This window comes from Piliocolobus tephrosceles, chromosome 1 (genome assembly GCF_002776525.5).
Source record: "Piliocolobus tephrosceles isolate RC106 chromosome 1, ASM277652v3, whole genome shotgun sequence".
NCBI lineage: Eukaryota > Metazoa > Chordata > Mammalia > Primates > Cercopithecidae > Piliocolobus > Piliocolobus tephrosceles.
In genome coordinates, this window is record NC_045434.1 from 96,513,025 (window position 1) to 96,525,812 (window position 12,788).

The 12,788-nt window shown below is 39.3% G+C and overlaps 1 protein-coding gene across 2 annotated transcripts in view; it reads left to right on the plus strand.

Annotated features, from left to right (window-relative positions):
- The window catches only part of IFI16 (interferon gamma inducible protein 16), a 54,960-nt gene extending 42,461 nt beyond the window's left edge, over positions 1-12,499 (plus strand). Inside the window, exons 8-11 of one of the 2 annotated variants that reach the window (XM_023214174.2) lie at positions 6,451-6,618; positions 8,687-9,106; positions 10,848-11,039; positions 12,140-12,499. In XM_023214174.2, the coding sequence (XP_023069942.2) occupies positions 6,451-6,618; positions 8,687-9,106; positions 10,848-11,039; positions 12,140-12,220 (861 nt within the window). In that variant the 3' untranslated portion in view covers positions 12,221-12,499. The other variant, XM_023214176.3, reaches the window with a different exon arrangement.
- The last annotated feature ends 289 nt before the right edge of the window (positions 12,500-12,788 follow it).

A 12,788-nucleotide genomic window follows, 5' to 3' on the forward strand; every position in this document is an offset into this window, starting at 1 on the left:
GGGCTTAACCAAGTTGGCCTAGATGGGTTTTCAGCAGAAATAGAGCCAGGACCCAATCACACACCAATAAAATTTCAACCAACAGGATGAAGGCTATAATACTGGTTTGTGAGTGTACAGTTGAAGGAGTTAGGATATCTAAATTTACAGTCTTCTTCCATAGAAAATACCAGACAGATGACAGCGAGAACAGAATAAAAGGAAAAATAAGAAAACCAAACATATACAGATGTAGACATGGATCTATTAGGTTTTTGTTTGTTTGTTTGAGGTAGAGTCTCACTATCACCCAGGATGGAGTGCAGTGGCATAATCTCGGCTCACTGCAAACTGTGCCTCCCGGGTTCAGGTGATTCTCCTGCCTCAGCCTCCCAAGTAGCTGGGACTACTGGTGTGCACCACCATGCCTGGCTAAGTATTGTGTTTTTAGTAGAGGCGGGGTTTCACCATGTTGGCTAGGCTAGCCTTGAACTCCTCACCTCAGGCGATCCTCCCGCCTCAGCCTCCCAAAGAGTTGGGATTACAGGCATGAGCCACTGTGCCTGGCCGGGTTCTATCTCATTCTGAAAACCACAAGACAGAAAAAACTCAATCTTTTCCTGAGAACATGGAGGCCAGAATCACCCCAATTGATGACTTCAATAGAATAAAGTCTTCTCAAGACTTGAGACTGCATCTGCAAACTTCTGGCTTCAGGAAACCTCCAGGAGTGAGCCATTCTCAGACTTCACAGAGAATTATGTAAACCCCATCCAGCCATTTCTTAGCCAAATCACTAGCTTACTATTATCATTTGTGCCTCCTCAAAGGCGTATTTGCATTGCATGATGCAATGGAAACCATTGCTGAGGAGGTCCAAATTAGTACAAGCATTTTGAAAACCAATTTGGTGCTGTCTTAAACCTGAAAACATGCATACTTGCCAATGCTGCAAATCCAACTGGGCATATGAATGAATAAAACGTATACAGAAAGTCAAAGCAGCATCACGTGAACTGGAAAAATCTTGGAAGAACCCATAACGTACGTCAAGAGAATGGGTAAATTAGGGAACATGATGTTGAATTGAAATTAAACAAGCTGCAGATGCATGCATCACAGATGCATATGAGGCATATAATAATTGGAAAAAGCAAGTCACAGTAAATTTTAGATAGTATAAACATTTTTGTAAACTCTGAAAGTAATAAAACTAAATATCACATTGCTTGAGAATAAATGCCTTGTGTGGTAAAAGCTATTTTTAGAGCTATTCATCATGATTCAAGACTGTCTTTACCTCTGGGAGCTAAAGCTGGTGGAGGATGCGTTCAGAGAGAAGCATGTTGGTAATCTTTTCTTTCTTAAATTGTTTGAGTGTTTTCATAGCTACTTATGCTACTAAGTATGTAGTTTTAAATGCTGAACAAAAAATTTTATGTTCTAAATTTAGAAATATACTCCTTTCAATAAGATTGTATTACTACATGTGGCATACTTAAATAGAGAAACATTTTTAATAAAATGATTTTCATCTTACCTTGATCTGGGGTATCCATCAACAGAGTCAACATAAAGCATGGAAAATGTGTGCATCAGGCAGAAATTCAGATACAGCACAGGCCATTTTTAACAATGGCAATAATTATATTTTTGCTTATTGGGCATTTACTAGGGTCTAGGCTCTAAACTTATTAGTTATGTATATTATGTAACTAATTCTTCATTACAACACCATAAATATGATATTGTTAGTCTCAATTCATATATGAGAACACTAGCATTCATAGTTTTGGAATAATGTTTCTTCCAGTGTGACAGAGATTTAAAATTGTCTCTAGTATATTTATATGTATGTGTACACTAACATTTCAGAATAGACTGTATCAGGCTTGGGTTTGCTTAATAACCTGAACTCTGCAGTCTTTCAGTGATGGAGGAGATGCATGAGTGTTTAGAGGCTGTTCCCATCAGAGAGCCACAGCACTGCAGCAGGCTCCTGCAGTCCTCTCACCTACCACTTTTTCAGCAAATGGTGCAATAGGATTATATTAGTGAAAGCCAGAAGTGAGAAAAACAATGACAAATGGACATCACATGTAAATGGTTAGAAATGGGTTTTCACTATTATAATTAATGGTAGTCAAAGTATATGATTTTGCAACACTCTGTCCTCATTTGAACAAAGTATAAGAAGCCAGCTACTTGGAATTCTCCAGATGGAACCTGGAACCCCTCTGATTTCCACTGAGAATCTTGACGATTTCAGTTTGCCTCATGTAGACAGCAAGGGCAACATAATCCTGCCTCTGGAACTGTAGCTTCGAGAGAATCCTTGCAGTAAAGATCACTTCGCTGAACAAAATGATGGAGAGGTTGGTGTATTAGAGCCTGAAGAGCAGATAGCTGCTACCTGCATGTGTACTCATTTGATGAGACAGGTTTACCTATAAGTACTCCTCAGTTTGGCTGATTTTCCTCTGATTCATGCTCCCCTCATCACCAGGGAGGATTATCTACCAAAAAATGACACCAAGAGGTGTGCTTTAACTAAGCGGTCTCACATCAGCATACAACACAGATAGATCCAAGAATCTAAGACCAGTGAAAGAAACTTCAGTCATCTGAGTCTTGACCATTTCAGACTGAAGACCATAATCCTGGTCCTGTGTGTGCTGAAATGTGGGCTGAGGAAACTAAATGTCAGTATAGTATACAGAGATATTAGCAGAGGGAAGAGCCTATAAAAAGGGAGATTTTGAAAAAATCATATATGGAGCCCATACCTACTTGTTAATAGTTCAAACCCTTTTTTTTTTTTTTTTTTTTTTTTTTGTCTTCTACTTCAAAGACGTAAGTGAATATCCCTGGAAAATTCTGATTTCTCATACCTACTGGCTTAAAAGGGACATGTGATGTTTTCTTAGGTCCAACCCTTCTAAAATAAGCAATGTGTCCATTCCTGTAGCCATAGGAGTCATTCTGCTGCACCTAAACCTCCCTTAGCTTAGGAATCTCAGCCAGGATCATATGTCTTCTACCTCCAATACGGCCATTTTCCTCTGGTGTCCAGCCAGCCCCGTAGGAGGCAAAACCTGTCTGACCACTTGCTACATGATCCAGTAGCTCTGCAGGAAATCTTTATTCTTACTGATAATAGGTTCTCTCACAAATTTTGTGTGTGATACGGATTATTCCTGGTTTTGATTAGAAACCAGAAGCATAACTTTTTATATTTGATATCTTCTGCCATGTCGCCCTTAAAATGTTCCTCCTCTACATTCCAGTTTCTTTTCAATCCTTTCTCTTTTGCTGTCTTACCATATATCAGAGTTTAGTTTCAGTATCCGTGCTTTTAACCACAGCAGGGATTTTGATACTTCCTTTGATGTCAGATTTTTCCATCTCAGTTCTCTCCCCAAATATCTTCAACCACAAGGTGCCAGTCTAATCTATTCCTTGAGTAAGTTCTCACTAATACCTTCCTCCCAGAATAGATCTTATTTTCTCACTGTTTGCCTTCATACGTACCTTTCTATTTCTTTATAGCATTTATCATAGCTATAATAAACCTATGACTTCCTTCCCTACTCAGCAATAAAAGTAGGTTATAGGTACCCTTTCCTAGGGGAAGACAACACGGGTGGGAGAGGGAGTTTACACTTGTGTGTATCAACTCTTATCCCAGCTTGTCTTTTGTTCTGCCCTGATATCACCCCCTGTATTACCTACAATCCAGCGCTATGAGGCCTATACCCAAGGCGAATGGGCAGGGAAGGAATAGGGAGGGAAACACTGACCCACAGCAACTTGAGGGATAGGAAACTCTAAGATTTACATTACTATTCTCCAATGTCGTTTCTCGCCCAAGCCTCAAGCTGCCCCTGGCCCAGGTTGCAGACCTCAGCACCACTCCACACACATCAGTTGAGGACAGGCTTTCTCCATGCAGGTTTTCTCAATTTTTATATAGTTTTTTTTTTAGTTATTAATTTCAAGAATTCATATTTCCCCTTATATAGTCTTTCCTGGTTCTTTGTGGGCAGAGCTAGCTGCTTGTAACTGTTGCCATCTTGGGACTTGCCATCAAGGCCACAGGTAGAGCCCATGTGTAGTCATGAAAACCTCAGGCCCACTGTCTCTCTGTTACTGCAATGACATACATGGACATCATAAGACAACTACTCTGTCCATGCATACTGGCTTGGAACTTTCTAAGACCTTGCCTGCCTAAATATGCAGCACAATCATTTCTACTTGCATAGGAATCATTCTGCTGCTCTGAAAGCACAGGATCCAAGGCAGACTCATCCACCTAAACACCATGTAGTCATTTCTTCTCTGGGACCCAGCCATCTTCACAGGAGGCCTGCAAAAATGGTGTCTGACCAGTCAGTCTGTGATTCACTATGTAACCCGGAAATCCTTGCTCTTATACATCGCAGCTTCTCCCAAGTAGTTTTTCTTTCTTTCTTTCTTTTTTTTTTTTTTTTTGAGACGGAGTCTTGCTCTGTCGCCCGGGCTGGAGTGCAGTGGCCGGATCTCAGCTCACTGCAAGCTCCGCCTCCCGGGTTTACGCCATTCTCCTGCCTCAGCCTCCCGAGTAGCTGGGACTACAGGCACCAGCCACCTCGCCCGGCTAGCTTTTTGTATTTTTCAGTAGAGACGGGGTTTCACCGTGTTAGCCAGGATGGTCTCAAACTCCTGACCTCGTGATCCGCCCGTCTCGGCCTCCCAAAGTGCTGGGATTACAGGCTTGAGCCACCGCGCCCGGCCCAAGTAGTTTTTCTATAATAGAGTTCCTTTTGACTTTTTAATTCAAAGTCAGAAATAGATTATTACCTTTGATTTATGCTGTTAGGTATCCTGAAGTAAACAGCACAGAAGGGCATAATTCACGAACAGGGTAGGGTGGAGGAGGATTTACTCTGAGGGAAAACAAATGCTTGCACTTGTAAAATATTATTCAAACAAAGATTATAATTTCATCATCCAAGCCGGGCTATCATGATGACAGTTTTAAGCTTTCATTTATTTTTAAAAGATAATATCTCAAGACAATCTTGTCAATAAAATTACATTGCTACACATGGCAGATCTGAATAGAGGGGCTTCTCTCATATTATGCTTCCTATATTACCTCCATACAAGGTTTCCGTCAACAAGGGCATCATAAAACATGAAATATCTGCTCATCAGAGCAAACATGCAAACCCCTAATAGATGGTGGAAAAATAATAGCAACAAAGATTTATTTATTGAGCATTTACTGAGCTCTGGACTCTAAAGCCCATTCTTTGTACACTTTACCTAATTTATTGTTTATAACATCATACACAAATGCTATGGCTAGTCCCATTTCACATGTGAGAAAACTGAGGTGCAAAGAAATCTTCCTCAGGGTCATACAGATAGTATCAGTCAGGATTCAAATGCAGCCTTATTGAACTTAAAATGTTAACATTTAAAATGTGAACATTTAATGAGCATAGATTGAATCCACGGTAGGTGTGCAAATGTTAAAATGTCTGCAATTTATTTTTAATCAATTTTGAATATACAGTGTTTTGTTTGGGGTTTATTTCCATAGTCCAGGTGCTCAGTGGTGGTCAGAGACCGTTCTAATCAAGAAGCTGTTCTCCATGTGAGCTCACTACAAGCAGTTCTTTCGTGTACCTCTCTATCAACAGTTGCCACTTAAAAAATTTGGTTACTGAATGGCAAAACTGCTAAAAGATATGTGCCAAATTGGCCAAATAGGATGAATATTTTTTGGACTTCCATTAGTTTAATTAAAGGTAGTCAAAGTATGTGATTTTAGAGATATTCCCCAATCTTATTTGAAAAATGTATAAAAATGTAGCTAATGGGAATGCTTTAGGTGGAATATTAAATTGTTCTGAATGCAGCTAAAAACCCTGAAAGATTCTGATTGCCTGACCCACACTGTAGAGATCATAGAACCTTGCCTGAGGAATTATGAATTTCAGAGAATCTTCCTGTTATGGCTATGATCAGAGCTCCCTAAAGATGGAGATCTGGTTTTCTTGTATGCTGAAGGGCACTTGAGAGAGACTGGTTTGTGTATCTAATTGATGAGAAAGGCCTAGTTAATAAATGTCCATAAATGTAGCCAACTTTATTGTAAGTCATGCTGCCCCCAAAATAGCCCTAAGAGTTGTACCTGACCAAATAACTTAGTCCAGTTTTACAGGACGTGAAGACTGAGTATTCCATCCCCAAACAATGCAATTTCAGTTATCTAAGTTTTTAATCCTGATTGGGATGAGAGAAGGCTGAGTGATAGAAGTGTCTGAATATGTGCTATTACTCCTCCTCGAACTCAGGGAAAAAAAGAGAAACTGGCAAAGTGAACATCCTATTTAAAAAAGAAAAAAGGAAAAGATGTGTTTCATTTGATCTTGAAAAACATTAAGTAGAAAAAAAGAACAAACATCTATTTTCCTTTAGAAAAGTGAAGACACAATCACCAAAATGAATGACCTCATGAGGATGCAGATACTGAAGGAAAAGAGTCATTTTCCAGGACCATTCATGACCAGCATTGGCACAGCTGAGAGCCATCCCCACACTCCTCAGATGCCTCCATCAACACCAAGCAGCAGTTTCTTAACCACGGTACGAGTTCCCTCTTCCCAATATGTTCCCCTTGCTACAATATAATGACAAGGATTAACACAACCTTGAAAGCACTTCTCACCAATCCCCTACTACATACAATGCTTTATTTAACCAAGTCAGTCATTTATTTATCAAGTGTGTATTTTGAGGTCCTATCCAAAATTAAAATTCTATTATTATCATCTCTATTCCATAGCAGGTATAATTAGATGTTTGTTTAATTTTATTTTTCTTTTGGCTTACATTTCTGTTTTCCCCTCAATACACCATGAAAATCATACCTTAAGGTAGAATAAGGTGGGCAGAAACAGAGCCAACCATAACACTATCACTGATTTTTTCCCTTTCATTTATTATAACTCAAACAATATCTTTAAAAATTTAGGAAAAAAAGATACATAAGCAAAAATAATTAACTTTTAACTATCAGAAATCTCTATCTAATGCCACATTTCAGTACATGGTCTTTCTGATTTTATACCTTTCATTATGTATATACAAAGAGTCTTATTTTCTGTCAAATCACACTCATATATTTTTCCATAACCCATTTTTTTATTAATATATCTTGAACTGCCATTCAGTCATACAATATAGATTTAAATTATTTTATTGTACCAGAAAAATTGCAGTTATTCCATACATTATAAAATGATCCTACATTATTTGGCTTTATGTTATTTCCAGGATTCTGTGTATTTACAACGAACAGTATAAGATCACATGCCTCTCAGATCTTTCATTGCCCTCATAGTAGCTTTATAATTATTTCCTTATGTCCTGTGCACCTTGTGTCAGGGTACTGATGTCATGGCTATTGTGAGGTGATTTGATACTAATTAACTTCATTGGGAATGGGTTTCCTAATGCTATGGAAAATTTGCCACATTGATGAGTTCATTAGAGTTAAATCCATCCGAGAGTTAAAGCCATCACTCACAGGTGGCCGATATAATCTTCCAGGTCAGGTCACATTGCTGGTCTGTGGAGGCAGCCATCTTGCCTCCATGTTCTGGTCTCTAAGACTCCCTTGATCCCTTCTTGCCTCCATACTTCATCTTCCAGATCAGGAACCTACCCTCCAATTCAAAGTACTCTTCTGCAACTCAGAAATAGTGCAGGCCACTGTGGAGACAGGAGGTTTAAAGTCCCCTCCTGCCTAATTTTCCAAGTCCATGACTCTTTTTAGTTCCTGCCGTTATTCAGATTGGACAGCCTCTAACCTGGACCCCTTCAGATTAGGGAAGTTCATGGAGTCTTCCAGTGGCTGCCTCAATGATGTTTTTGCAACACAGTGCTGCTTCATTGGAAAGGGCTTTGTGATTTGGGTCTTTAAAATGCCCCTATCTACTAGAATGAGTTCCAACTGAAATCTCATGAAATCTAAGGTTTGTGATTGAGACTATTCCTTACTCTGAGTGCTATTAATAGTGATTTTTTTCTCTATGTTTATTTGGTCGCTGTCATATTAGGCAGGAGGGGACTTTTCTTTAACCTCCTCTCTCCACAGTGGTCTGCACTATTTCTGAGTTGTAGGAGAGCACTTTGAATTGGAGGGGCTGCTGATCTGGAAGAGGAAGTATTGCGGCAAGAAGGGATCAAGGGAGACCTAGCGACCAGAACATGGAGGCAGGACAGCTGCCTCCACGGACCAGCAGTGCTCAATGTGACCTGACCTGGGTAGAAAGGAGTAAAATTGAGATTCTTTTAAAATCTCATCTCTTTTGGGAGTCACTTCATGGCAGCTTTGCCTTTACCCTCTGCTTCCCCATACCTCTTGATAGGGGATATGCCTTTTCTTTATGGGGTAATTCTTACCAAAAAGGAATATTCTTCCTTCCACTCTCATAAAACAATGACGATGATAAAATCACTCCTTAAATCTTTTTCATTTCTTCCGTTACCTAAATTATACTATCTCAGTGATCTCTGTCTAGTTTTCCCTACTTCACCCAGTTAAGGTGATACTTGATGACCAACACTGAGACTGGGATGACTCTCACTAGAGAGTGACCCTGTATTTCCTGTTTTAATTGTGCCTGTGCTTTGGTCTCTACATTCTAAGTTGAAACCAAGACTGAGGATTGGACCCGAAGAAGTTTCCATAGAAGACGGTGTCCAGAGTGACCTCAAAGAAGTGATGGTGCTGAATGCAACAGAATCATTTGTATATGAGCCCACAGAGCAGAAGAAAATGTTTCATGCCACAGTGGCAACTGAGAATGAAGTCTTCCGAGTGAAGGTTTTTAATATTGGTCTAAAGGAGAAGTTCACCCCAAAGAAGATCATTGCCATCTCAAATTATGTTTGCCGCAGTGGGTTCCTGGAGGTATATCCTTTAACAGTTGTGGTTGATGTGAATGCCGACCGAAAAATGGAGATCCCACAAGGATTGATTAGAAGTGCCAACATAACTCCTAAAATCAGTGATCTTCGCTCACAAACTAAAGGAAGTTTTGTGAATGGGGTGTTTGCGGTACATAAGGTAAGCCCATACCATTGTTTTATAAAGTTTCTCCTGCAACCCCAAATTTTTAAAGTCTTGTCAACTGGAGTTTGGTCAACTTACTCAACACAGGAAATCAACCCCTTCACCCCTCTCCCAGCACTAGAGATAACTGAATAGAGTTCATTTCAGGATATGGGGTACGTTATATCTCAACATTCCTCTTCTTAAGGTGTCACCATGCAAGTTATTTAGAAAGACAGTCACTAGGCCGGGTGTGGTGGCTCACGCCTGTAATCCCAGCACTTTGGGAGGCCGAGACGGGTGGATCACGAGGTCAGGAGATCGAAACCATCCTGGCTAACAAGGTGAAACCTCGTCTCTACTAAAAATACAAAAAATTAGCCGGGCATGGTGGTAGGTGCCTATAGTCCCAGCTTACCCGGGAGGCTGAGGCAGGAGAAGGGTGTGAACTCGGGAGGCAAAGCTTGCAGTAAGCAAAGATCATGCCACTGCACTCCAACCTGGGAGACAGAGCAAGACACTGTCTCAGAAAAAAAAAAAAAAAAGAAAGACAGTCACTAGGGAACTTGGCATTTTATTAGCTGTGATGATCTATTCACAGCCACCCTTGTTCAGGGCAGTGCAGTTTATATCAACACACATATCCTTAGAATTTTGTTTCTTTGAGTTCTGCTCCATCTGCATCAATGACAACTTAATTTAATTGTGAACAAAAGAGTTGCTCTCCCAAGCCTGAATCCTGATTGTGACAATCAGAGTAAGAAATCAAATAGACTGCTCTGCTTTAGAATGCAGCTATGTCTAACAGTTACCTAAAATTCTGATCATTTGGACTTCAAAGTGTTCTTGCCTCTTCTCATTCATTAATTCATCAGGAGATTGTTGAGCAACTGACTTCTGCATTAAATAATAAGAAAAATACGAAAGCAAAAAGACTAGAAAAGTCACATAGCTCAACTGTTCAATTTATAAATAGGGGCAATATAATGCAAAAAAAAAAAAAACTTGGTGAATTCTTAGGCTTACAGTGTGCCTTTTGGTTTCAACACATCATGTAAATATTATGCTTAGTGGATTTAACTTCTTGTTTGAAGTACTGTTTCATACTCCATTATATATGTCTTCTAGGGTGGCTTACTTTTAATTGTGCTGTTTGCTGTACACTCTGTTTAAATGACTGTACATATGTATGTGGTTGTAGAATTAATGAATGAAGTAATGAGCTACAAACCAGAACAGTGTGACTAGATGGATGATCTAGATTTGAGATCTGGGCAGATTGGCAAAGAGTGACTATATGGAGAAGAAAGAAGGAGTTACATATTGAAATTACAGTCTACTTAATGAGAACTCGCAACATTCTTTCTCAAACTTGTAAAGAGCCATGAAGAGCCTCTATTATCTGCTCTTGGGCAGGTGTGAAAGATATCTACCAAAGTAATCAGATTTTTCTGTATCCAGGCTCCTTAAAAAATCCCAGCTATGCTGATGTGGAAAGAGGAAAAATTAGTAATCAATTTTTTTTCCTAGAAAAACTCCAGCAGATAAATAAGTTCAACAAAAGAGGCTCAAGAGAGGACTGGAAAGGCAGGATTCACAGACCAAGTGTCTGAAGCTATTTGGTACCTGTCATTCAGAACCTCCAGCTCTATTTACTCTATCAAAGACCAAAGTTTCCAGAAACACCCTGTATTTCTCATAGATTGGAAAATTATTGATCCAGCTTCAGAAGATAAGTGTCAATTTTCTTTTGCAGAAAAATGTAAGGGGTGAATTCACTTATTATGAAATACAAGATAATACAGGGAAGATGGAAGTGGTGGTGCATGGACGACTGACCACAATCAACTGTGAGGAAGGAGATAAACTGAAACTCACCTGCTTTGAATTGGCACCGAAAAGTGGGAATAACGGGGAGTTGAGATCTGTAATTCATAGTCATATCAAGGTTGGAACTTTATGGGAACATCATTTTTCCAAAGTGGCAAATCATTTTGTTTATACTTTAAGAAAACTAGACTGCTACTATTACATGGAGAGTTTAGCAAGTGGGAAAGGAACAAAGTCTTGCACTTTACTGGGTGTAAACTTTCCATCATTGTTTTTGAAGAAGGATACTTGTAATCATAATAAAAAAAATTAGAGAGACTTTCAAAGGCTATAATACCTAAGTTAAATAAGAAAGAATTGGTTACTTTTACCACAGCATGGAGATAATTTAATAAGAATTTGGGTTTGATTAAGGCACATTTGTTTCAAATGCTGGCTCTGTGATTTTCTAGTTGACTAAAGATTTATCACTAGGAACCTCAAGTTCATCATTTGTGAAATGGGAGAAATATTGTCTACCACAGAGGGTCATCAACTTAGCTCACAGCAGCCCTAAATTACCAAGAATGCATCTGAGCAAATCAGATCACAAAGGTACCTGCCTTTAGTGAGATAGATACACTGGTTTACATCTGACAGAGGTAGTTGGGTCTACATAACAAAGTTCATGCTTTTTGCCACACTGACACACACATACATGTGGGATTCTTGGAACACTAACAAAGGCTAATATTGGAAGGCAAACAGTTCAAAACAAAGGCTGACATATTCAGGCACACACATGCTCTCAGATTGCTCCAGTTCTCGAGAACATCAGTCAAACATTCCAAACCTTCTTTGACAGCAATTGCACCAGGAATACCTTTTGTACTCTCTTCCTTCCTTTCTGCCCAATGAAAACCTTCCCCTTAACTCTAGTCATTAGGTGCACCAGCTCCTTTCTCTCTTCTGTTGTTCCCTGACATCTCCTGCTCTTTCACTTGCACTCATGCTAAGTAGGAGTGATTATCTCATTTCACAGTCCCAATTAAAGAGAGAGGCATGACTCAAAGGTCAAGAATTTATTAAAGGAGACAGATGACAGTGAGAAAAGAATCATTTAGAAAGGAATAGGGGAAGAGATATGGTGCATGGGGAGGAGATACAGTGTGACTGAAGAGAGAAATGTGGGATCACCAGCATCTCAACTGGTCTGTCTTTATCTCTTTCTCCTTCAAGGTCATCAAGGCCAGGAAAAACAAGAAAGACATATTCAGTTCTGATTCAAGTATGGAAACTTCACCAGACTTTTTCTTCTAAAATCTGAATGTCATTGATGGTAATGTTTATGGAGATAAGGTCTAAGTGCCTAAAAAATGTACATATACCTGGTTGAAATACGACACTATATATACACACCACTATCATATATACCAGTTGTTAATCCTATGGAATGGGGTATTGGGAGTGCTTTTTAAATTCTTTAAATTCTTTATAGTTTTTTTTTTTTTTTTTTTTTTATAAAATGGCATATGTTGCATCTTCAACTTCTATAATTTGAAAAAAAAAAATAAACATTACCTTTTTTGTGAAAGGAAATTCTTCCCCAGCAGTCTTTTTAATCCATCCATGAGTTGCTTAAAAGCAAATAGTTTGTGGTCTGCAAATCAGGGTGGGGCACACAGGCCTCAAGCAATATTTGGATTTATACTTTGGGTGTGATCTTTACAGGGTAAAGCCCTGGTCAAGAATGAACAGGCTGTGTTCTGCTGAAAGAAACCAGGCTGAAGGGGTAGGTAGGGTGAAATCCAGCTTGTGGTTCAGTTGCCAAGCGCTGTGTTATTGTTTTAGCCCAGAGCAGTAGATACCTTTTCAGAATTGGTCTCCT